The sequence below is a fragment of the Hoplias malabaricus genome, unplaced genomic scaffold, assembly GCF_029633855.1.
Source record: "Hoplias malabaricus isolate fHopMal1 unplaced genomic scaffold, fHopMal1.hap1 scaffold_189, whole genome shotgun sequence".
Lineage (NCBI taxonomy): Eukaryota > Metazoa > Chordata > Actinopteri > Characiformes > Erythrinidae > Hoplias > Hoplias malabaricus.
Window position 1 is genome coordinate 32865 of NW_027101000.1, and position 26751 is coordinate 59615.

General features: G+C 46.7%; 1 protein-coding gene across 2 annotated transcripts; it reads right to left on the reverse strand.

Annotated features, from left to right (window-relative positions):
- Positions 1–1789: 1789 nt before the first annotated feature.
- Positions 1790–23919, reverse strand: reps1 (RALBP1 associated Eps domain containing 1). 2 transcript variants are annotated; one of them, XM_066659069.1, is made up of 20 exons: positions 23308–23919; positions 21638–21761; positions 19521–19714; positions 19011–19167; positions 16033–16157; positions 15548–15710; positions 14048–14111; positions 13553–13707; positions 12135–12256; positions 10833–10913; positions 10318–10405; positions 9977–10075; positions 9759–9831; positions 9383–9513; positions 9030–9097; positions 8334–8507; positions 6627–6716; positions 4666–4814; positions 4471–4576; positions 1790–3106 (listed from the first exon to the last, which is right to left on the reverse strand). In XM_066659069.1, the coding sequence occupies exons 1-20, from the start codon at positions 23458–23460 to the stop codon at positions 3038–3040; spliced, it is 2385 nt and encodes a 794-aa protein (XP_066515166.1). In that variant the 5' UTR covers positions 23461–23919; the 3' UTR covers positions 1790–3037. The 2 variants fall into 2 exon arrangements, with proteins under 2 accessions (XP_066515166.1, XP_066515167.1); XM_066659070.1 differs by lacking the exon at positions 10833–10913.
- Positions 23920–26751: the final 2832 nt, after the last annotated feature.

Genomic DNA, 26751 nt, shown 5'->3' on the forward strand with positions numbered 1-26751 from the left:
AGCAGCCCTGCAGTAATTCGCCCTCCAACTTTAATAATGTCTGAGGAGTGTTGGGAAATGTGCAGAGATATGAGAATAGCAGCCAATGATCGTAAAACACATCTAAACGTCTACATTTCTAACCCATTAATTCCAGGCATTGATACACCATCGTTCTCCTGCAATGAACTGTCCGTTAAACATTTATTGTTCTTTGCAAAACACATTGTGCTTTTTGCTGAGTCCCATTCACAGAACGTTTGCTGAATCATGGTACTCTTGCATCATAACAGAATTAAGGCAGGCCAATATTTAATGTTATATTTAATCAGAAATAAAACCCCAGTAAGAGTTCTTACCTCTCCACTGCTCGCTCAATGACTTTTCAATTGAATATTACTATTGAGTCCATTCTCTGTAGTTTTTCTCTAATGACACATGGTGCTTTTCCACGTCATGGTGCCTACTCTACTTGTAATGTATGTGCTTTTGGCACCTGGTCTGTTTCCACTAAGAATGAATGAATAAACAAATAAATACAACCTCACAAAACACGTCATGACGTCCCAGAACACTTTTACTGGCTTTAGAGTCCACCACAATGGCGGCGGTGAAATGAAGTGTTGTTTACCCATCGTGTATTGGCATTGTTTTTGTGTTTTGGGACTGAGCACCCCAGTTCAGACAGATCAGTGGAGTTGTTTGTGGCAGTGTCCAGCTCTAGCAACTGATTAAAGGAGCATTTGAACGTCTTCAAAAGACCCACAGCGTGATTTAACAAGCTGCTGTCGCTTGGAGATGTTACAGATGGTGAGTTTGCGCTGCATTTGTAGACGGGTCTCTCTGTCCAGTCAGTGCTCTGCAACTTTGAGTCCCTGGGCTTGGAACCACAAGCGCAAATCTTGTTTCATTCTTTCATTCATTCATTATCTGTAACCCTTATCCAGTTCAGGGTCGCGGTGGGTCCAGAACCTACCTGGAATCATTGGGCGCAAGGCGGGAATACACCCTGGAGGGGGCGCCAGTCCTTCACAGGGCAACACACATACATTCACTCACACACACACCTACGGACACTTTTGGGTCGCCAATCCACCTACCAACCTGTGTTTTTGGACTGTGGGAGGAAACTGGAGCACCCAGAGGAAACCCATGCAGAGACAGGGAGAACACACCACACTCCTCACAGACAGTCACCCAGAGGAAACCCACGCAGACACAGAGAGAACACACCACACTTCTCACAGACAGTCACCCAGAGGAAACCCACGCAGACACAGAGAACACACCACACTCCTCACAGACAGTCACCCGGAGGAAACCCACGCAGACACAGATAGAACACACCACACTCCTCACAGACAGTCACCCGGAGGAAACCCACGCAGACACAGGGAGAACACACCACACTCCTCACAGACAGTCACCCGGAGGAAACCCACGCAGACACAGAGAACACACCACACTCCTCACAGACAGTCACCTGGAGCGGGAATCGAACCCACAACCTTCAGGTCCCTGGAGCTGTGTGACTCCGACACCTACCTGCTGCGCCACCGTGCCGCCCAAATCTTGTTTCAGGAAAGCGAAAATAAAATGAATGTAGAGTTGAGCACTGGAGGAACCATGGAACCGTGGAAAAGCGCCAACAACAAGTCCCCCGTGTTGTAGCCAGAATTCACGACAAAAGAAAAGTTATTAAAATATTGTGCCATTTTTATTTTGTGTAAAAATCACACAGCTGCTAGTTCATTCTGCAGAGATACATCCATGCAGTTAAACATCTATGATCCCACAGCCATAATATAAGCAATTAAATAGAATATTTGCTGTTAGTCAGCAATTAATGCAAATTTACATATGAGACCAAAAGGTGTGTATCATACAATATACAACGAACCCCTTATACAGTACATCGACCTGAACAGCAGGAAAAAGGCGGCTCACCTTGATTCAACACGGGAAACGATACGGAGGTGGGTGTGAAAACCTGAACCACGGGTCTAAGGCTTTAAGGAATAGGGAAAGAAACCGGGGGACGACGGAAAAAAACGAATCAAACGACGAGAAAAAGAATCAAAACGGATGAGACGAATCCGAATAACGTAAAAGTCATACTAGTTAAGATAATTCACACACGAATCAAGTGGTTCGATTTTAAGAGCAGTTTTAGATCAAATAAGAACACGAAGGACATGCGGTGACGAACAAAGGAAAGCCGAGGGGACGAAAGTGCAGTCGCGTTACTTTTCAGGTTTCACATTTAGAGCCGACGTCACACGAAAGCTTGATTCCGAAGCGTGAGTCTGATTGTGCGCCACGTGAGGCACAGTACAGGCGTCGTATTCTTACGAGTGCAGGGGGCCATGTTTTCTGTTACACTGGGTCAATGACTGTACAGGGCAGAGAGAGAAAAAAAAATCATTTCATTATACCACAGATGTTAAAAGAAGAAAACAGAGCAGTCTTTGACGCATTATGCCGTATAGTTGTAGCCACTGCTCACGCACACACACAAACACGCGTTAGATGTGTCCTCCACTGGCAGGTTAGGGAGGTTACAAGGATTATGAACGAGTGCCTAGCACTGACTGTCGTTCATTAACGTACTTCTGAAACAGAGCATGATCTCCCCAAAATCAGACCTCTGACCGGCCTACAGCACACGGGTTATTAAACTTCACTTGGCTGCCACTGCAACTACTGGAGCATTAGCGCGTTCCCTTTAGGCTTCTGAACAGCGCCCCCCTCGAGAGCAGTGGCTACCCCCGGTGTTGCAGACTCGCAGCAGAGGACTGATGTTTTAACAACAATTCAAACTCTGTTTCATCAAAGTGCCAAAATCTATTATGTTCCTACCCCTATCTCTCAGAACATCCCCTCAGGGTCAGGGTGGGGACGCGTGAGAGCGATGTGGAAGGAAGCAGCAGATTCCCTCCTCTCGCAGAGGGAGAGCGACAGGCGCAGGATGAGGGGATACAGGGCTGAAATGTGCGTCCTGGCGGAGGACCCGCTGGACCTTCTTCCGATCACTCCCGACAGTTCTTCCTTCACGTGGTTACAAATGAGAAAACGGTCTCAGCTGTTCCAGTTGAACTTCCAAAGATATTCTCTCCTCTAGCAAGTCCTGGAAAAGTGAATATAGGGAAATTAAACATATACAGCTCATGAGAAACTATACGTGTGCGATGTGTGTGTATGTATATATCTGAAAGAGCACGAGTGGGTCAAGAAGTAGCCTTGGTTGGACAATGAAAGTGAAACACCTGGTTTTAGACCACAGTAATTTATTAGTGTGGTGTAGGGCCTCCTTTTGCGGCCGATACAGCGTCAGTTGGTCTTGGGAATGACATACACAAGTCCAACACACAGTGGTCAGAGGGATTTGAAGCCATTCTTCTTGCAGGATAGTGGCCAGGTCTCTACGTGATGCTGGTGGAGGAAAACGTTTCCTGACTCGCTCCTCCAAAACACCCCAAAGTGTCTCAATAATATTTAGATCTGGTGACTGTGCAGGACATGGGAGATGTTCAACTTCACTTTCATGTTCATTAAACCAGTCTTTCACCAGTCTCGCTGTGTGTATTGGTGCATTGTCGTCCTGATACACGGCACCGCCTTCAGGACACGATGTTTGAACCATTGGATGCACATGGTCTTACTGGTGCAGTGTGGAGTTAATGAAGATTGTCCACCAGGCTGCTCCAATTTAGCCCTGAAACCTCCCACACTACAATAACAGGTGTTTCACAGTTTTATTGCTTTCTCAAGGTTGACTCCTCATCTCTGGAACCCTCTTCCTCCACTTGTTCAAGAGGCCAACTCCATTTCCACATTTAAAACCAGCTGTAAAACCTACCTCCTTTCTCTTGCCTTCAGTTCCCATTAACGTTAGTCTACTTCTGTTTACTTTGTCTCTCTGTTGTGATTCTATAAACATGCTGTCTGTCTGTTTCTAAAAACTGTACTGGGAACAGGTATTAAACAGATGCCGTTTATATGAAACGAATGGAGTAGACGTGTGAAACCTCCTGTTTCGGAAAATCAGAATGCTTATATGGGCTTAGTTTGTACATTCAGCAGGAGAACTGAGTTGTGCACGGTTTCTGAAGAGAAAAACATCAAAAACAACCCTAAAAATACATATTTGCTCTTCACGTGCATGTGCATTTTACTGCCACGGTGCCGCTTGTGGCCTGTGCAAAAGGCTACACTGATTAATACTGAAACATACTGTGCTGCAGCTCCTGCATCTGGTGCAGATCTATTACAGCGGTTGAATAAACTGCTCACGTGACTCAGATTTTTAACATGATATCGTTTATCGCTATAAGTCTTGAGATGATTATTGCATGTCCAAATTTACAGCCTACCCTGAAGCGCCGTGGTGGTGTTGGGGCCAATACGACGGGGAAGACAGTGGTCTGTAGGGGCCCGATGATGAATGTGTGCCTATGAAGCTATGGGTTTCGAGAATTGGTCTAAACACACCTTTAACTGCTGCTGTAATTCACTGTTGAGTCGAGCCAAAACCGTGTTCGTCTCTTTATTTCTTCTAATGGAAGCCTGGATAGCCTTCTTGTCCTTCCCAGCGGACCTATTTAGAGCAGAAGACACATGAGCACAGGACAATGCCACCGTGGTTCCATTAATAGGCTTCGGCCGGCATTGTTCGGAGGGGGTAACCTTGGAATCGACGGCTGAGTGGCTAGGACAGTGGCCACCACACCGGACTTCTGCGGGTGGTCCTCCGCATCCGGTCTGAGCTCGTCCTCTGACTTCAGCCTCCGTCTGACGGGTTTAGGAGGGGGAGCAAGAGGAGTGGATCCTTTGGCCTTTTTAATAAAGAATAATTACATTAGTGCCGACAAAATAAAAATGTGAACACAAGCAGAAATTTAATGCTTTAACTTCTTTGAATTAGCCACAACTTCTTCCCATAATTCACTCTTTTAAATATCTATCATCAAAAGCTTCAGGCTTAAGATGGAAGAGTGGAAATAATCACAGCAAATGTTGCTAACAATTCATCACCTTTTTAATTCTAAAAACTAAACACACAACCCCAAAAAAATTCACTTTAAAAGCACTAGAAATTAAATGTTCTCTAAAAATTTTGAATTTTTGAAAACTATTTTTCATAATGTGGTGAATTTGGGTCAGGATTTCCGGATTCATTTTTCAAAAATATACCCAGAGAACAAAAGTAACTTCTAGATTGTTTTATATGTTTCACTTTGAATATAGTTTTGGCCACACACGGAACATACTCATACACGGATGCTATTAAAGAAAACTTTAATAGCCCTTAATTAGCAACGTGCAACAATCATTCATTCATTATCTGTAACCCTTATCCAGTTCAGGCTCGCGGTGGGTCCAGAGCCTACCTGGAATCATTGGGCGCAAGGCGGGAATACACCCTGGAGGGGGCGCCAGTCCTTCACAGGGCAACACAGACACACACACTCACACCTACGGACACTTTTGAGTCGCCAATCTACCTACCAACATGTGTTTTTGGACTGTGGGAGAAAACCGGAGCACCCTGAGGAAACCCACGCAGACACAGGGAGAACACACCACACTCCTCACAGACAGTCACCCGGAGGAAACCCACACAGACACAGGGAGAACACACCACACTCCTCACAGACAGTCACCCGGAGGAAACCCACGCAGACACAGAGAGAACACACCACACTCCTCACAGACAGTCACCCGGAGGAAACACACACAGACACAGAGAGAACACACCACACTCCTCACAGACAGTCACCCGGAGGAAACCCACGCAGACACAGGGAGAGCACACCACACTCCTCACAGACAGTCACCCGGAGGAAACCCACACAGACACAGCGAGAGCACACCACACTCCTCACAGACAGTCACCCGGAGGAAACCCACACAGACACAGCGAGAACACACCACACACCTCACAGACAGTCACCCGGAGGAAACCCACACAGACACAGCGAGAGCACACCACACTCCTCACAGACAGTCACCCGGAGGAAACCCACACAGACACGGGGAGAACACACCACACTCCTCACAAACAGTCACCCGGAGGAAACCCACACAGACACAGGGAGAACACACCACACTCCTCACAAACAGTCACCCTGAGGAAACCCACGCAGACACAGGGAGAACACACCACTCCTCACAGACAGTCACCCGGAGGAAACCCACACAGACACAGGGAGAACACACCACACTCCTCACAGACAGTCACCCGGAGGAAACCCACGCAGACACAGAGAGAACACACCACACTCCTCACAGACAGTCACCCGGAGGAAACCCACACAGACACAGCGAGAGCACACCACACTCCTCACAGACAGTCACCCGGAGGAAACCCACACAGACACAGCGAGAACACACCACACTCCTCACAGACAGTCACCCGGAGGAAACCCACACAGACACAGCGAGAGCACACCACACTCCTCACAGACAGTCACCCGGAGGAAACCCACACAGACACAGGGAGAACACACCACACTCCTCACAAACAGTCACCCGGAGGAAACCCACACAGACACAGGGAGAACACACCACACTCCTCACAAACAGTGCCGCCCGTTCAACAATCATATCAGCTCAAATTATACAAGTACAAAGAGAACTACACCTACAGAGTTCACAGTGGCTGCAGTTCGTTCTTCTGGCTGAGCTTCACTCTTTACAGTTCTCATAGTTCCAGGAGCGTCTGCACACTTCTCCACCTGAAACAGAGGGCAAGGCTAGTTTAGTGACAGAGCAGCTTTCATGCAAATGGTAACTGAAAGTTCTTTACAGGATCATTACAGGGAAAATCTCGAAAATCTAAAAATAGCTTTGTTTATACAAAACAAAAAGGCTGTGTGATGTGTTGTCGGTTCTCTTTGTTCTTGCATCTAGCAGCTGCAGCTCTCTAACAGCCCTTTTCTACCAATGTGGAACCGGTTCAGTTCCTGATCAAACACCCAATTTGGAAATGCTGAGAGTGTTTCCACCAACAAATTGGTTCCTGAACCAGTGACATTTGTTCTCAGTTGGAACCAAAGAACAGTAGAAGGTTGAGCTAAAGAAATTCCAGAAAGAGCTCAGAGCCTTAAATAAAGAGTTATCACACAGTGGGGTCATTTGCAGCATGTTACATTGTCCTCAGTGGTGTGCTAGTTAAAAGACCAGAGAACCTAATGAGCCTTTCTACATTTTCATTTTAAAATGGGGAAAGGTTAAATGGGAAATGCCCCTTATATATAACACTCACATTCATTCAGTCATTTATTATCTGTAACCGCTTATCCAATTCATGGTCGCGGTGGGTCCAGAGCCTACCTGGAATCATTGTGCGCAAGGCGGGAATACACCCTGCAGGGGGCGCCAGTCCTTCACAGACACAAACACACACACATTCACTCACACCTACAGACACTTGAGTCGCCAATCCACCTACAAAGTGTGTTTTTGGATTGTGGGAGGAAACCGGAGCACCCGGAGGAAACCCACGCGGACACAGGGAGAACACACCACACTCCTCACAGACAGTCACCCGGAGGAAACCCACGTGTACAAAGAGAGAACACACCACACTCCTCACAGACAGTCACCCGGAGGAAACCCACACAGACACAGAGAGAACACACCACACTCCGCACAGACAGTCATCCGGAGGAAACCCACGCAGACACAGAGAGAACACACCACACTCCTCACAGACAGTCACCCGGAGGAAACCCACACAGACACAGAGAGAACACACCACACTCCGCACAGACAGTCACCCGGAGGAAACCCACGCAGACACAGGGAGAACACACCAACTCCTCACAGACAGTCACCCGGAGGAAACCCACGCAGACACAGGGAGAACACACCACACTCCTCACAGACAGTCACCCGGAGCGGGAATCGAACCCACAATCTCCAGGCCCCTGGAGCTGTGTGACTGCGACACATACCTGCTGCACCACCGTGTCGCCTATAACACTCACAATTAGATACAATTAAATATCTGTAATCTGGAATAAAGCTGTAGTGTACATGTGATATTTGGTTTTAAACAGGGTCTTTCACTCACCACTGGCCCCAAATATTTTCTTATGACTTTCAAAATAATTGATGAAATTTAGTGAAATCTGACACAGACCTCGGTCTATGAGAAACACGAGGAAGTCACAGCAAGTGTTGAACGTGTCTGACATTAACATCCATGCAGTAGCTAGTAAAACACCCTCTAATAAAGATACATAAAGATCTTCCTATGGTCCATTTTAAAAATCTTTCTATAGATTTCTATTAGAAGTCTTCCAATGGTTTCAGTCAACTCAGACTAACTGTTTAGGACTTTCTCTCACCTGCACACACTCTGGCTGCTTCTCCCCATCATCTGTTGGTTGCTCCACAGTGAAGGCCTGGAACTGACTGAAATCAGCAAAATTGGGCTGCTCTGGGATCTGCTGGGGTGAAGTGCTGGTATGAGCTGGAAGACTGTCTCCATCTACTGAACGATGGCCGTGTGGCACTGATGTCTGCATGTGAAGGGACACACACACACACACACACACCTCTGCTTAAGTGGAAATAGACCAGACTTGTATAGTTTCAGTACTGTTTTAGTGGAAATATATTATGGGGGATAAACAAACCCCTCACATATTCAGTGCATGTGGGGATCTGGAGCCCACCAACCCACACACTGTGAAATCAAACAACCCAGTGAGCTTTCTGTGGTCTGCCTTAATGTGAAAACAACACAAAAATGAGTTGTTCTGATTGTGTGCTGCACCTTCTGTAGAAATTTAAATATAGCCCCGCCTCCTCGTCTGAGTCTCTCCAATCAGCATCTATTAGTACTCAGCGCTCTTGTTTCTCATTGTGTTTATTTTGCTCTGTTTAACCTCGTCCTTGCACTTCCACATGAGCACGAGTCCAGCGCTGTGATTGGAGGAACTCAGATGAGGAGGCGGGACAATTCTAAAGTCTCTGCTCTCGAAACAGGAAGCAGCACAGAATGAGGACGTCTGACTGAATTAGAAATTAGAAAGGAGTACCTGTGTGGCCAGGGGACGAGGAGGAACAGCAGGGGGAAAAGCCACAACTCCGGCCTGCTGCTGGGCACCTGTCAAACATTTAAAACACACACACACACACACACACACACACACACACACACACACACACACACACACACACACACACACACAGACAAATTTCTCACCACCATAATACTTCTAATATGACCAACAATGAAGCTAAAATATTAAAAACAATCAAACTATGGTAACCACGGCTACTCCTTTTCCTTCACTCTCAGCAAGATTAGTATTTCTCACTGTACTATTCATTAAGGAACAAAGACAGCCGGCGCGGCCTCTGTAGCTCACAACGTGAGTGATGTGTGTACCTGCAGGAACAGCCGTAAAGTTTCTGTTCATGTCTAAAGAGGAAGAACGCGAGTGTGAAGCGTGGGGGCGAGGAGGGGGAGGCGGCGGAGCCACAACTTTCAGTCCTTCAGGAGACGTCCCAGAGTGAGACCTGCAACAAACACACTCCTGTTCACAACCACCAACAGCACAGTGCTCAGCGCGCACACACACACACACACCATTAGGGCTTACAGGAATTCCGCCTCTTCCTTCGAACAGATTTGTCAAGACAATGCTGTTCCTATAAGCACTGCGAGGCATGCTTCATAATTCTGAAGAGGCTGAGCTCCTTTTTGAAAAACCACATACAAACAAAAACCCACTCGTGAGTGATGCGTTAGCAATAGTCTTTACCTTTGTCTGGTCACAGCACTTGAAATGGGCTCCTGATCCGAGGCAAAGGAATCAGAGCTGCTATAACCATCACCTGTAAAATAAATAAATAAATAAATACAACAAAAGAGGAAGCCAGCGTTGATCTAGACATTATTTAAATTTTGTATCTTCCTCAAACTCCAGTCACGTGGTGCGATGATCACGAGACAAGCTCACAGTTGCTTTAATAAACCTACCTACTGTGGTTCCAGGAAATTTAATTGCTGCTGCTATTTTTTTCTCCTCTGTGTGTTCAGGTGGTTTAGGCATTAACGGACTTGTTGGATGTGCGTGGTCTGTGAAATCCAGAGGCAAAGGACACATTAATAGAGCTACTACCCCTCAGTCTTACTCTAAAGCACATTCACTCCTTCAGGACATGGAGCTCAGACACTACACACACACACGCAGCAGCTTGGCCTCACAACCTTTTCAGTTTTAACACTGATAAAGAAACTCATGGGGAGAGGGCACAGACTCAAAAACCAAACAGAAATCCATCAGGAAAAGAAAGAGAGGTAAGAACACCAGCCCTTACCACTCCCGGTTCTCTTCAGCTCCATCTCCTGCATGTGTATCTTGCTAGGAGTCATACGGATGGGCACAGGATGAACTATTGCTGTGTCCTGTAAAAACATTAAACATAAATCAGTCATCCCTGCCGTGACACGATATAAATTTATTGCTAAATGAGGTCCACAAAATGTGCAGCAAAGAAGAATGAAGACCAAACGGCTGCGGGAAAAACGTACGTCGCTAAGGCATTGAGCTAAACTATAAATCCATTTTATTATTATTATTATTATTACTACTTTTTAACTTGTGACACATCTAAAACAGACAGAACTTCAACAGTCACCAACAAGGAGTGTGTGAGAGAATAATTCATGAGTTAAGCAAGCAAAATAAATAATAAATAAATAAATAAATAAAAAGATTGTATAGTGGCGGATGAATTGGCAATGAACACATGCATTTTCCAGACAGAATCCCAAGAGTACGGGGTTAATGAAAAACCATTAATCATGAAAGAGCACTAAGTGATTGACTTACAGGGTCAGCTGGTGCAATGTTAGAATCAAATTGGGTCAGAGTTTGTGAGCTTGAGGAGCGTTCGCTAAAAGTCTCCCACTGCTGGAGAGACAGAGCAGAGACATGTCAGCTATCAACAACACCAGGGCGCCTACAGTACAGCTACAGACTCCGGTGTTTACTCCACGGAGAAGAAGAGAGCTATACGTGACACCAAAGAAACACGCTTTTATTTTGACACCATTGTACAGTAAAATCCCTTAGCAGTTAGCATTGCCCACAGATTCCTTTAACTTGAAAAAAAGTTACCATAGCCTACACAGTAAACAAGGAACGTCCCTGGACGTTCAAAATGGGTCTAAAAGTAGTCTGTCCGTCAAGGACATATTTTAAACGTCAATGGACGTCTAAAATCCATCTTAATAAGTTAGTTAAGTGGTGACCAATCGATAACGTCAGTGGACGTCCAAAATGCGTTTTATACAAGTAATTTATTTCGGGACCAATTAATAACGTCAATGGACGTCCAAAATACGTCTAATAGTCGTCTTTTCAATGTCTGTGTTTGGACGTCTTTTCAACTTTCATTTTCAACCTTAAGAGAACGTTGATTAGACGGCAGTCATTACGTTATTTCAACGTTGAATCAACGGCTAAATGTTTACTGGGTAGTCTTAACCGTGGTAACACTCACACATCACGTGTCTTAGAGGGTGTGTTTGTAGTTATTTAAGTACACTCCGTCCCTAAGTTTTAGACACCTTTTATAATGAGGCAGTTCAGCTACTTTAAGGTGCACACACCTTGGACGTACGGGTTCAGTTGTGCTGGCGTTGCTTGCATAAATAAAACGAGAATAAAACTGAACAGCTGCACCTTTAGCTCACTAATGGCAAATGTGGGTAAGAGGTGAATAAAACACCCAAGCACTAGGCTGCTCTTTAGAGTGGTAGAGCATCAGTCATTACTTCTGGAATGAGTCAGAGTGAACTCTGTGGTTCAAAACTAACCCTCCACCGTCGGTACCGGACCTCACTAATGTTCTTGTGGCTTATTTTTTGTTTAAGTCCAAAATCCTCCCAGAAACTTACTGCAGCAAAACAGTGACAAACTATTTGTTCATTTAAAAAAAAAAATATTTTGAAAGAGCAGCTGTCCACAAACTGTTGGCGAGATAAAGCTGAGCTTCTGAATAACAATAACGTGTTAAATTCAAACCTAAGAGAAACACTCAGCACAAGGCAAACCTGTGAGATCTAGAACCATCTGTTGATTATAAATACCTTAACACAATTTAATAAGATGTGGTACAACAAGCCAAACCTCGTTGCTCTGGTTGAGCTCGGGCCAGTTCTGGTTCAGGGAAGGCATAGAGGGGGATTTATTGGGGGTCACCTCCACTGGGGAACCAGAGAAGCCCACCTCAGGTGCGGGTTCTGGGACTCCTGGAACAGAGACACACACAAAAAGACACTTAAACGCTGTATTTATGCGGTGCCCCTTTTAAAACTTAAGGCCAGAACTGTGAGAGCAATCTGGCAGTGGTTTTCAGTGCTATTCCTCGGGACCCATTACCAAACTTGATCAGGCATGCTGGGAAAATACATTAAAATGTATTGTGGCAGTGGCTCCACAGTGCACTGCTATAGTGAACTGGTTAAAACTGAAAACCTGACGCTCAGAGTGTTCAGGGAAACCTTTTCCAAACCCTGCGTGCACCAGTTGGCTGTAAGGTAGCTGTGTTTTTATAGATACAGTACCAGTCAAAAGATTGGACACACCTATTCAGTGAGGGGTCTCCTTAGATTTGGGCCATTTTCTTTGTTTTTCTATTATTTTTACGTTGTAAATGACTATTTAAGACATTAAAACTATGAAGGAACACATATGGAATCATGTAGTAAACAGAGAAGTGTTGAACAAAGCAGAATATGTTTTATACTTTAGACTCTTCACAGTAGCCCCCTGTTGCTTTGACGACAGCTTCACACACTCTCTCCGTTCTCTCAGTCGGCTTCATGAGGTCGTCCCCTGGAACGATTTTCAGTGAACAGCCGAGGCCTCGTCGAAAGTTAATCTGTAGAACTGCTCCCTTCTGAATGTGTCTGAGACTGTAACTGGGGCTGGTACACAGCTCTATACAGTGAACACCAACGACTAATGAGATGTGTCCAAACTTTTGACTGGTAGTGTATGTATGTGTGTACACACACAGTATACATTTAGCAGCACATTTATCATGCAGTTTTAGATGATGGGTTGATGGCTGGCTGGATGCAGAGATAGAGACACAGATAGATACTTTATCGCTCACGAAGGAAGTTTAGCAAATTGAGGAATTTACTGGTGGAACAGCGGTGCAGCTGTTGCCAGCTTTTGATAGTCACGCCCAAAAGGTGCCCTGATTTTTGGCTTTGACCTAGAGACTTCCAATGGTTAGCACTCTCTACCTGACCATCAAGGACACCAGAAAACATTAAGGAAGGAGATAACGGACAGAGGTTAAGATATTTGTATTTACACTTGTATTTAGGATCAGTCCAATAGTATCTAGTATAAGTGGGTTTCAAGTTGAGGGGTTTTCTGATTCCTGCCTGTGGTTAATGACTCTACGATACCCAATGTGTGAGGAAGAGATCAAGCTGAAACATGCCCGGGTACCCCTTTAATGTTCTGAAATATCACTTCTTTTATTTCTCCATCAGAGTCACGGTTACGGGCTTTTCTTTTGCACTCCCTACCTGCTGAGTCATCCAGGTCAATAAGCTTTGGCATGAGGCTCTCGGGGAGCTTCTCGGGAAGGTCATAACCATTCTTTCTAGCAACCACAAGATGAAATGCAGCACAGAACTCGTCCAGGGTCAGAGCACCGTCTTTATCAAAATCTGATAGCTCCCTGCAGGGCAGAGAAAGTACAGCAGAAGTTGAGGAAATAAATTCAAAACTTTACGGTGAAAAAAAAACACTGGTTAAACGTTGTGGTTTGCACAGGAAGCCCACTTCCTCTTTAAAGCATGACTCAGGCAAAGTAATGCAGACACTGCAGATGGTGTAAATAATAGCACAAACAGTTAAGAGACATTTGCAAAGTGCCCATGAAATAACGGTTATTACTGTTATGAAAAAGTATGACGTACAAGGCCTTGGACTCATATCAGGTTTTGAAGAGGCTTAACAAGGCCACTCAGCTGAGCACAAACAATGAAGATCAAAGGACACTCAGAAAAGCTACTTACCAAATGTGAGACAATTCTAGAATAGGCAGCTTCGACTTAGTGAAAAACTCCTTCGCAGCAGAGCCTGAAATAACAGTGAGGCACGAGGTTATTAGACGAGAATTCACACCGCAGTGAGAGAATGAAAGAGCATTATTATTAAATATTTACACAGTTTATATCTGTGCATGCGCGCTGTGAAAATAACATTACATACTGGCACTGCAGTGTGCCTCGCAATGTACTAAACTGCTTTAGAGACTGATTATATTTCACCACTATATCGTTAGATTATCGTTGAGATCGTAAAATCTCAACATTGGATCATTTTTTCTAATTAAATATAAATTTTCTGATTAAAAATGAATGCTGGATATGTTCAACAAGCAGTTCGGCTGGGTGTCCTCGCTGGCCAACCACACCAAGAGTGACAATGGGATCTTTAAAATCCAAACGGTGAGAGCTAACTCATCTGGTATTCATTCATTCATTATCTGTAACCCTTATCCAGTTCAGGGTCGCGGTGGGTCCAGAGCCTACCTGGAATCATTGGGCGCAAGGCGGTCCTTCACAGGGCAACACACACTCACACCTACGGACACTTTTGAGTCGCCAATCCACCTACCAACGTGTGTTTTTGGACTGTGGGAGGAAACCGGAGCACCCGGAGGTAACCCACACAGACACAAGGAGAACACCCCACACTCCTCACAGACAGTCACCTGGAGGAAACCCACGCAGACACAGGGAGAACACGCCACACTCCTCACAGACAGTCACCCGGAGGAAACCCACGCAGACACAGGGCGAACACGCCACACTCCTCACAGACAGTCACCCGGAGGAAACCCACGAAGACACAGGGAGAACACGCCACACTCCTCACAGACAGTCACCCGGAGGAAACCCACACAGACACAGGGAGAACACGCCACACTCCTCACAGACAGTCACCCGGATGAAACCCACGCAGACACAGGGAGAACACACCACACTCATCACAGACAGTCACCCGGAGGAAACCCACGCAGACACAGGGAGAACACAGCACACTCCTCACAGACAGTCACCCGGAGGAAACCCACGCAGACACAGGGAGAACACAGCACACTCCTCACAGACAGTCACCCGGAGGAAACCCACGCAGACACAGGGAGAACACGGCACACTCCTCACAGACAGTCACCCGGAGCGGGAATCGAACCCACAACCTCCAGGTCCCTAGAGCTGTGTGACTGCGACACTACCCCCTGATTAAAAATGTAAATGTAATTTGTGTAAATTTAATAAACCACTGATGGAAACCCAACACTATTTGTACTATCGTTCTTACAGGATGGTGGGAGTCCAGCAGAAAAACATAGAACACATTTGTTTTCAGGAATCCAGGCTGAACACTTTAAACTAAACCAATAAGAGGCTCATCTGCATATTACAAACGTCAACTTTGATCCCAACAATGATGGTTAATAAAATGTGACACAATGTCCTAACAGAGAGACTACGCCAGGGTGTACGTACCAGGAATAAAACCTGTTAGATCAGGCTGAATAGTTTTGAACTGGTTAATGTAATACTGTCTTTGCTCATCTGTGATCTTCCAGGGGTCGTCGTAGCCACTGGACTGTCTTTGGATTTCATTAGTAGCTGCAGCCGATGCCACTGTTCGTACTGTTGTGCTCTCCTATAGTCAGTGAGGGCAGGAGCAGTAGGAAAACAAAGAGGAATACAAGAGAATAAAACAGTACATTAGAGACCACACTATCTGGCAGAGCTACAGCTGAAAATCAGAAGACACGGCAAAGTCATGAATTGTTTCATATGTAAACATTTGCTCAGCTCCCATGGCTACTTGCTTTGTTTGCTGCAGGTTTCTGTAAAAAGGTCTACCCCGTTTGGGCTCGACAAATATTGAATCAACGCTGACCTGTTCGTGAAAGCAGACACCACAACACAGGAGCTGAGTGAGAACGTGCATACGTCAAATACAAAACACATGACGGTACCTGAGCAGAAGAGGGGTGCATTGCTGGAAGTGTGCTGGAGGGAGGAGTGTCAGTGAAACTGACCCAGCTTTCCTGAACCGGAGGAGGAGAGTGAGCCGACCAAAGCCCATCGCCTGTTACCGGACCTGTTTCATTGACAGAAAGGTGAAGGATATAAAGTGAAGATGAGGAAACGGGGCAAACGTTTTCAAATTGCACGTGGCTCTCTGTGTATTCCCGCGTTATTCTTCTAGTGGAGTAACTGTACTACAAACTCAGCAAACAAGCAACAAGGAGCTCAAACATATGGAGAAAAGCAGTGTGGCTTGACTCCACGAGCAAACGTCCAGTTCTTGTCCTGAAATCTCCTCTCAGAGAAAGTGAGAGAGGAGGAGGAGGAGGTAAATCAATGACACGCATGACTGAACTGGGCAAGGCTTATGACTAAATCAACAAACAGAACCACTCTCAGACTCAAAACTACAGAGAAAGGATTATGTTCTGGTTTTTTTTTTTTTTTTCTGAGGCACAGCAATTGTTCGACAGCATCCAGTTTTTCAAAAACAGCAAAGTCTAATAATTTACAAGCATCCTAAAGATGTTTGATGTTTTACACACAATAATAACTGTAAACATGTAACCCACTGTAGATTTAATTATTACTCTGATCATAACACATTACAACACATATTAGTTATAAACATATTTTATAACTAATATTTTTTATTCATAAGGTATTCTGGGTAATATTTGGTGCTGGTTTGTTAGGGTTATTACTGAAAACATAGTAGAAGTTACGCTGGAAGTATCTGAGCAGAACTGACATTGCTGATCATAGGACTTTTCTGTAAAGGGAAGCAAAAAGTTAATCATAAGCTGAAGATGGTGAAATCCTAGAGGCACACCACAGTTTGTCATCACTGTTTTCAACAACAAAACAGTTAGTGATGAACAGCAGTGGGTACTTGACTAATAGTGGAGAACTCTTAACAAGGCACTTGACCGACAGTGGGTCACTACCAGTGGGCACTTGACTCATAGTGGGTGGGGTCACTACCAGTGGGCACTTGACTCATAGTGGATCGGGTCACTACCAGTCGGCACTTGACCGACAGTGGGTCACTACCAGTGGGCACTTGACTCATAGTGGATCGGGTCACTACCAGTGGGCACTTGACCCACAGTGGGTCACTACCAGTGGACACTTGACCCATAGTGGGTGGGGTCACTACCAGTGGGCACTTGACCGACAGTGGGTCACTACCAGTGGGCACTTGACCGACAGTGGGTCACTACCAGTGGCCACTTGACCGACAGTGGGTCAATACCAGTGGGCACTTGACCCACAGTGGGTCAATACCAGTGGGCACTTGACCCACAGTGGGTCAATACCAGTGGGCACTTGACCCACAGTGGGTCAATACCAGTGGGCACTTGACCCACAGTGGGTCAATACCAGTGGGCACTTGACCCACAGTGGGTCAATACCAGTGGGCACTTGACCCACAGTGGGTCAATACCAGTGGGCACTTGACCCACAGTGAGTCAATACCAGTGGGCACTTGACCCACAGTGAGCCATTAGCAGTGGGCACTTGACCCACAGTGAGCCATTAGCAGTGGGCACTTTGACCCACAGTGGACCGGGTCACAACCAGTGGGCACTTGACCCACAGTGGGTCACTACCAGTGGGCACTTGACCCATAGTGGGTCGGGTCACTACCAGTGGGCACTTGACCCATAGTGGGTCACTACCAGTGGGCACTTGACCCACAGTGGGTCGGGTCACCACCAGTGGGCACCTGACCCACAGTGGGTCGGGTCACCACCAGTGGACACTTGACCCACAGTGAGTCGGGTCACCACCAGTGGACACTTGACCCACAGTGAGTCGGGTCACCACCAGTGGACACTTGACCCACAGTGAGTCGGGTCACCACCAGTGGACACTTGACCCACAGTGAGTCGGGTCACCACCAGTGGACACTTGACCCACAGTGAGTCGGGTCACCACCAGTGGGCACTTGACCCACAGTGGACCGGGTCACTACCAGTGGGCACTTGACCCACAGTGGACCGGGTCAGTACCAGTGGGCACTTGACCCACAGTGGGTCAGTACCAGTGGGCACCTGACCCACAGTGGGTCGGGTCACCACCAGTGGACACTTGACCCACAGTGAGTCGGGTCACCACCAGTGGACACTTGACCCACAGTGAGTCGGGTCACCACCAGTGGACACTTGACCCACAGTGAGTCACTACCAGTGGGCACTTGACCCACAGTGAGTCACTACCAGTGGGCACTTGACCCACAGTGGACCGGGTCACTACCAGTGGGCACTTGACTGAGAGTAGGTCACTACCAGTGGGCACTTGACCCACAGTGGGTCGGTTCACTACCAGTGGGCACTTGACCCACAGTGGGTCGGGTCACTGCCAGTGGGCACTTGACCCACAGTAAGTCACTACCGGTGAGCACTTGACCCACACTGGGTCACTACCAGTGAGCACTTGACCCACACTGGGTCACTACCAGTGAGCACTTGACCCACACTGGGTCACTACCAGTGAGCACTTGACCCACACTGGGTCACTACCAGTGAGCACTTGACCCACACTGGGTCACTACCAGTGAGCACTACAAGTGGACATTTGACCCATAGTGGGTTGAGTCACTACCAGTGGACATTTGACCCATAGTGGGTTGGGTCACTACCAGTGGACATTTGACCCATAGTGGGTTGGGTCACTACCAGTAGACATTTGACCCATAGTGGGTTGGGTCACTACCAGTGGACATTTGACCCATAGTGGGTTGGGTCACTACCAGTGGACATTTGACCCATAGTGGGTTGAGTCACTACCAGTGGACATTTGACCCATAGTGGGTTGAGTCACTACCAGTGGGCACCTGCCCCACAGTGGACCAGGTCACTACCAGTGGAATCTTGACCCACAGTGGGTCACAAGTAGTGGGTAATTGATTGACAGTGGGTACCTGATTGTGCTTCTCTGAATGGTGGCCACACGACTCCTGCCACTGGAGGCTGTCTCTCCACAGCGCCACCGCTCGCCTGCCGCTTGTGCTTTCTCCACGCATGGGGCGAAGTGGGTGGGGACTGATGAGGGGACACTACAGGCGAAGTTGTGTCTGGCTGGGGTCAGAGAGCGAGAGAGAAAGAGAAAGAGAGAGAGAGAGAGAGAGAGAACAACAAATTATCACATCATCATCATCCACACCTTTCCCAAGGACATACACCCAAACCGGTAGCGCTGCTGGGTGTGGCGTGAAATTACCACAAACAAAGAGAACATTCATCTGAAATTGATATTTGAAGCAAACACATTCAAACACAAGGGTGTATTGAGCAGACCATAGGATTATAATGATTTGGGCTGTTTCTAGTGTTTTAAATACATGTATCAATAACGTTAATGAGTCAATAACAAACCAGCACAGCCTCGAAAACTCACTTTATTAAAAGTAAATATTAAAACATCCACAGACCTGAGGATCAACAGTGGCCACAACGGGCTGGATGACCTCGTGTGTGGACACTTTCTTGGGCTGGACTCTGCCCGGGGGTCTGGGGATCACACTGGAGTAGGGCCCCTGGTTCTCGGTGTCCGGATACATGGTCGCATGCCTGGCCTCCTGCTCGTTCTTGCCCACCACGAAGCGTGGGAGGGGCAAGTCTTTCACTGCAAAACCCAACAGAGGAGAGAGGTGAAGCAATAACGCTCATCTGAGTCCACTTCCCAACTCTAAACCTTCCCTAACTCCAGCCCAATAATATCATTTATAAGTGTGTATTAGTTTAACCCTTTCAAAAGCTCTTCTCAAAAGCCCAGTGTTATATTACTACCATCTAATACCTGACCTCTCGGAGCAAGTTTCATTACATTTAATCAGGGGCTGCTGATGGATTTTTGCAGGAAAATCCTGCAGTGGCTGGAGTTCAGCATGAAATCAGGAACCAGGCCGGCGTTTTTAGAACTACATTCTCATACTCAGGCATGTCATGGCATAGTTGTTCAAACAGGAGCCAGTGATGTTTGTCTATGACAGTCAGAGATTGTGTTTGAATGAGCCCAGACCGTGTCTGATGCTGTAGTACTCTCCCAGTTCGATAAGGTGTACGTTAGCGATAGCCGCTCACTGAGCCGGCAGAGTATGGTTGAAAATGACTGACAAAACAGAGCCAAGTGCCTCGAGACTCCTACTCTGCTGAGACTGTTGCCACTACTGTGTCTGTTGAGTCCTAGAAGGCATTGGAAAAGCTGCCGTCAAGTTAATTAATATCAAACCAGTTTCACCAGCTCATGGTGTCAACACCTTTGGACTGTTCAGCACCAAACAGCCGTTGGTGTAAATTCATTTCCTACCAACAACCCAGCAGAAATGTTATTACTTCCTATTATAATCTCTGATTTTCATATTCATCTTGACAAAGCACAGGATCCACCCAGAAAGGCATTTGCATATATTGTAGACTCTACTCATTGTTGATTTTACTCGGAATGTAACTCAGTACGGCAAACACACTCCTCGTTTAACACTCAGTGTAATCTCACAGAATACATCAGCATTGTTTCATCACACGTGTGGACGGTTTCTCTCTCACACACACACACACACACCTAGGGACAATTTCCCACAGCCAGTCAAGCTACCGACATGGGCTTGGGCTTTTGGATTTTGGGAAGAAAACCAAAGCCCCTGGAGGAAACCCACACAGACACAGGGAGAACATGCCCGCCCCCTAATTTATTCTTCTTATACTTTATATTTTAATATATACAGTATAAGAATGAATTAAACACTCAGGCTCAAACAAACCGAGGATTACAGCACTAAAAGACGTCATTGTTTTCAGTTCCAATCGGCCGACGCCGTATGTGGGGAATATGTCGGCTGTGCTCATGTTTTCTAGCGGAAGACGACTTGGGGCTATCACTGGGAGTTTTGTAAAGCGGCTTGTGACAACAGCCATCATAAAAAACCTCTCTATAAATAAAACTGAACTGAAATCCTATCACAAGTCGTACGAGACGACGACGAGACCCCGGTGCTTCGTCTTTCAGGCTCCAACAGAGCAGAGGAAACACTGCTTCCAAAGTATATCTGTGCTTCAGGGCCCCTTTTTTTTTTTTGCAATTTCCTGTTGACTCAGTTTCCATTCTCTTACAGTATCTCCAAGCCTGCAGGGATGTCCTTATTTCCTGCTTATTTACATGGCCACCCGCTTTTCATTCCCCCCTTCATCTACGAAACCAGTCATTTCCCCAAATCTAAATACAGGGTTTGGACGCTTTCAAGCTAGCGCCTGAAAACCCTGCTGAGGAGACACCGCAGACTACTGCACCGACAACAGAAAGTAATCTAAGAACCTGTAGTGAAGCCTCAGCGTAGACCACACTGCTGGAGTGCTGTTGTTTTCCTAATAACAGTGGGGTGGACTCAGAATCTGAAAGAGCCATTTTCCATTAGGCTTCATAATAAATAAATAATGTTTACTGACATTTGTGTGCCTTCCAGAGCTCAGAAAACTGAAAGAAACACGTGCTGGACCCACACATTTCGTGAAAGTGCAAAAAAAACAAAGCAGTTTAGACGTCGCTTACCGGTGTTGAGGCTCTCGACGCGCAGGGGCAGTCCAGACTGGGCTATTGCAATCAGTTTCAATGCGATGTAGAACTGGCTCCGACCAAAGTGACCAAGACGGGTGGCGCCACAGAGCTCAGTAATCTGAAACAACAGGAGCCATTCAGAGACTTTACTGCAAAGTGCTGGCGTTAATGAGGATTTGCGACTGCCTGTAAACATCTGTCATGTTTATATCACAGCCTCTACCTGTCCTAGGATCATCCGGCGTAACCCTACGTCCCTTTGGATACAGATCTGATCACAACTCTGGCCACTTCACGAGTGCTAATGGTGGACATGAGGCATTAAACTCTTCAGACGTCTGGTTCCTAACACTTCTGCGTCGGTCAGTTTCTCTATAACCGAGCGCTGCACATCAAACCCCTCTGAGTGTTTACATATTAACCACTTAGTTATTCTGAGGTTTTGAACCTGGAGGACCCTGTTCTTATGTATGATGTCTAATAGCAAAACTGTGAAGGCAGTCAGCAAAAGTCACTATCAGAGAACAGTTCTCTGCACTATGACGTGTGCTATCAGCCAGCAAACCTTATCAAATCTAACTCACACAGTCAGAGAGCAGCTGGGCACAACGCACACAGTGCGACCACAATTCGCCAGCCGCTGAAAGGAAGACTGTTTAAAATGTGAGAGACACATACAGCTTTGTTCAGCAAAAACCATCTGAATTAGAGCTATTTTACTACTGGGACACGGTGGAGACAAGGGTTCCTCCTACAACTAGGTGCAAGTATAAACAGTGAATGAAGGAATGAATGAATTATGGGAACTGCTTTAACTGTAATTTTAGTTATTCGTACTGATTCTAATATTTTTTAAAGCAAGGGAGTCCTGTAATACATACAAATGTACAGCTGATCCCAGAACAGCAGAACCTGAACAACACATCCAGATCCCTCTCAGACAACAAGGAGCATCTCAAACTGTAGAGCTCCAAAGGCCGTCTCAAAATGGGCAGATTCAGGCAGACAGTTTTACGTATGTCATAAACCTAAGTAGCCAATCATGGGGCGGAGCTGTCGAGCTGCCAGCGAGGGGTGGAGGCTTAGGTGGAGATGGATCTGAAGGTCCAGAGTTAAAAATAAATCACTTTTAAGGGATTAGACGATGTTGTGTATTGATTTTTGTTTTAGATTTAACTCGGAAATCACCTCTAACTCTGAAACTGAACAGACATTACTTTTGAGGGGTTTAATCAATGACTTTTATATCTAAAGTGGGTCTATGAATATACAATTAATCCCCGCCCCCATCTCTACCCAACCCTCTGTCGGTGCCGGCAGCGCCAAAGCCACACCCGGCAAGCTGATGGGATTGGTTCCTTAGGTTTATGATGTAACAAACACTAGCGGTATGAATCCTTGTTTTGGACATGGTGTTGAACTCTTATTTAACCCATGGTATGTTTTCTAGCTTACAAACACCACCACACAGACATGCTAACAGGGTTAAACACTTAATGACACAAAATGGGATCATTAAAAAGTGGAAGGAGAGGGTTGGGAGGGCGTTTGGAAACTTTTAGTCCGGGATTAAACCTCAGAAACGTTAACCACAGCCCGAGGACGTCTCAGGGTTGTTAATGTAGCGATTAGTAAAAGCTGGGACTAAGTTGCTAGTATTTTACCTGCAGCACTACGTCGTTGGAAAGCTGGGCCGCTCGGAAAAGCTCCAGCACTTTGCCGTTGGACGCCACTTTCTTGGTGTTGTCCACATCGCAGTAGACGAAGAGGTCCGAGTAGTATTTCTGCTCCACATCGCTCAGCGTTAAACTCTCCATCCTTTCATACAGGGGACCGCCGCTAGTGCTGCAGTGTCAGCGACCTGAGACCCCCGCTCGGCTTAAACACACAGACACACACCCAAACACCTCCTCCACTGCTCCACAGCGCGCTACAAACTCGCACACATCAACCACACGGACGGTAAACACAGAGCCTCTCTGCCCCACTCTCTACAGACCCTTCACTGTTAGCTCCTCTAGCAGCTCGCTAACGAGAGGCCAGCAGCGGATAAACTCCCCTATTCGCCACCGCCGGGACTCTTCCGCGCTTCCAGTCCGCGGCGCCCAACTGCTAACAGCCCGTCCTCCTTTTCCCGGAGCCCGTGTCTCGGCGGCGGAGCGCGGCGGCGGCGTAAATGTCGAGTTTGGTTAAAAATGCGCTGTTCGTAAAGTTTCGCTCGGCAGCGCCGCCATTCCTGAAGCCCCCCTGACGTCACCGCGGTGTCATCGTGAGCGCGGAGGACCCGGATGGAAGAGAAGAGCACGTCTCAAATTTACACCTCGCTGCACTCGTTCCCTTGCTCCCTCGTTCCCTCGTTCTTTTGCTCGTAGGGAAATAACCGCAAGGGTCTGTCCCAAAATAATATCAATTCTTTGAGATATTTCTTTAAGACCCTCTAAAGAGGAAATGAAATTATTAACTTTGTTAACATGAGTGTGTGGTGTTGTTTATTCATTAGTAGATGATGAAGCATCATGAGTGAAATAAGTGGTCAGTGCATTGGCTGATCTTTTGCACTTTTTGTAAGTGGAGTGTTCTCAGAAACACAGATTCAAACAAGCAGGGTTTCTGATGTCACAAACCTAAGTAACTAATATTATCAGCAAGTGAGATGGGGCTTCAAGGTGTAGAGTTATATAAGCCACTTTTATGGCACTAGAGATTGTTTTCCTGGAAAAAAAAAGACAAATACATCTGTAATTCTGATGAACAGAAATTAACTTCAAGGGGTTTAGTCGCGGTCCGGCTGGTGACTTTAAACTGTAACACCCTGAACTCTTTTATTAACGCCTAATTATTTATTCATTCATTCATTATCTGTAACCCTTATCCAGTCCAGGGTCGCGGTGGGTCCAGAGCCTACCTGGAATCATTGGGCGCAAGACGGGATTACACCCTGGAGGGGGCGCCAGTCCTTCACAGGGCAATACACACACAAACATTCACTCACACGCTCACACATACGGACACTTATTTTGAGTCGCAAATCCACCTACCAACGTGTGTTCTTGGACCGTGGGAGGAAACCGGAGCACCCGGAGGAAACCCACACAGACACAGGGAGAACACACCACACTCCTCACAGACAGTCACCCGGAGGAAACCCACGCAGACACAGGGAGAACACGCCACACTCCTCACAGACAGTCACCCGGAGGAAACCCACGCAGACACAGGGAGAACACACCACAATCCTCACAGACAGTCACCCGGAGGAAACCCACGCAGACACAGAGAGAACACACCACACTCCTCACAGACAGTCACCCGGAGGAAACCCACGCAGACACAGGGAGAACACGCCACACTCCTCACAGACAGTCACCCGGAGGAAACCCACGCAGACACAGGGAGAACACGCCACACTCCTCACAGACAGTCACCCGGAGGAAACCCACGCAGACACAGGGAGAACACGCCACACTCCTCACAGACAGTCACCCGGAGGAAACCCACGCAGACACAGGGAGAACACGCCACAATCCTCACAGACAGTCACCCGGAGGAAACCCACGCAGACACAGGGAGAACACGCCACACTCCTCACAGACAGTCACCCGGAGGAAACCCACGCAGACACAGGGAGAACACGCCACAATCCTCACAGACAGTCACCCGGAGGAAACCCACGCAGACACAGGGAGAACACGCCACACTCCTCACAGACAGTCACCCGGAGGAAACCCACGCAGACACAGGGAGAACACACCACACTCCTCACAGACAGTCACCCGGAGGAAACCCACGCAGACACAGGGAGAACACACCACACTCCTCACAGACAGTCACTCGGAGCGGGACTCGAACACACAACCTCTAGGTCCCTGGAGCTGTGACAGAGACACTAACTGCTGCGCCACCGTGCCACCCACAACCAACAGTTTTTTAATGGAAAGGAAAAAAATAGTCTTGCTTAAAATTGGAAATGTATTAAAAAATAAATGTGAGTTCCACATCTACAACACCTTCCTCAGATGCTGTCCTTGTGCCACAAATGTGCTGCAGGATATGACTCTATGAATATGTCTATGCACTTTTTTTCTCTCTCAAACACTGTCTACAGCACTCACAGCCCCTCCCACAGTGTTTGAATAGTTAGGTATAGGGCTGAACAGCTTGCTGTGATTTTGAAACAGTTGCACAATGAGCTATTTTAATTTTACTCCTCATTATTTGATGTGGTCTGAACAAGTTTTCCAAGGGGAGTTTAACCTAACACACAAAGCTTAGAAACGAGCGGCGTAGAGCTTAGAGTGAGTCTAGAGAGAAAACGTATTGGAGGTAAATTTATAGAAACCATCTCATCTCACTCACAAGACTAGGCCCCAAAAACCACAGTGAGATACTGTTCTCTGGTCATTTAGCCCCAGTCCAGTACAGTATACCACCATCAGAAGTGCATTCATTAGTAAAGTGTGTGTAGTGCAGTAGTAGGTGGTTTGGGACAGAGCCACTTTCACAGTGAGAGGTGTGGATGTGTGTCCTGTCTTTGTGGGACAGCCATAGTTGGCAGGGTTACTTTAAAACTGTATTTAGATTACTGACTACAGGCTTCTGATCCCTTACTTACCCTTACGCTTACTGTACTTTTAGTTTTATAGTCATTTAGTCAAATATTAATCAAACCTAAAGGGTCCGGGCATTCTTTACATAGGTGTCATTTTAAAATGAACTGAAACGGTGTAATATATCCAATGTTGTTGAAGTGTTATGTTAAAGTTATAGCACCATTAATTCATAGTCTGTAAGCACTTATTCAGTCCAGGGTCACGGTGGGTTGCCAGTCCACCTACAAACGTGTGTTATTGGACCATGGGAGGAAACCGGAGGACCCGGAGGAAACCCACGCAGACACAGGGAGAACACACCACGCTCCTCACAGACAGTCACCCGGAGGAAACCCACACAGACACAAGGAGAACACACCACACTCCTCACAGACAGTCACCCGGAGGAAACCCACGCATACACAGAGAGAACACACCACACTCCTTACAGACAGTCACCCGGAGGAAACACACACAGACACAGGGAGAACACACCACGCTCCTCACAGACAGTCACCC

Excerpts from the sequence above, each read along its gene's own strand:
- reps1 (XM_066659069.1), bottom strand. The coding sequence starts at position 23,460 with ATGGAGAGTTTAACGCTGAGCGATGTGGAGCAGAAATACTACTCGGAC. Across the intron at positions 9,832-9,976 it reads ATTTCCTGGAACCACAGTAG|GTGATGGTTATAGCAGCTCT; the intron begins GTAGGTTTATTA and ends TTTATTTTACAG. Across the intron at positions 9,514-9,758 it reads AGTGCTGTGACCAGACAAAG|GTCTCACTCTGGGACGTCTC; the intron begins GTAAAGACTATT and ends TGTTTGTTGCAG.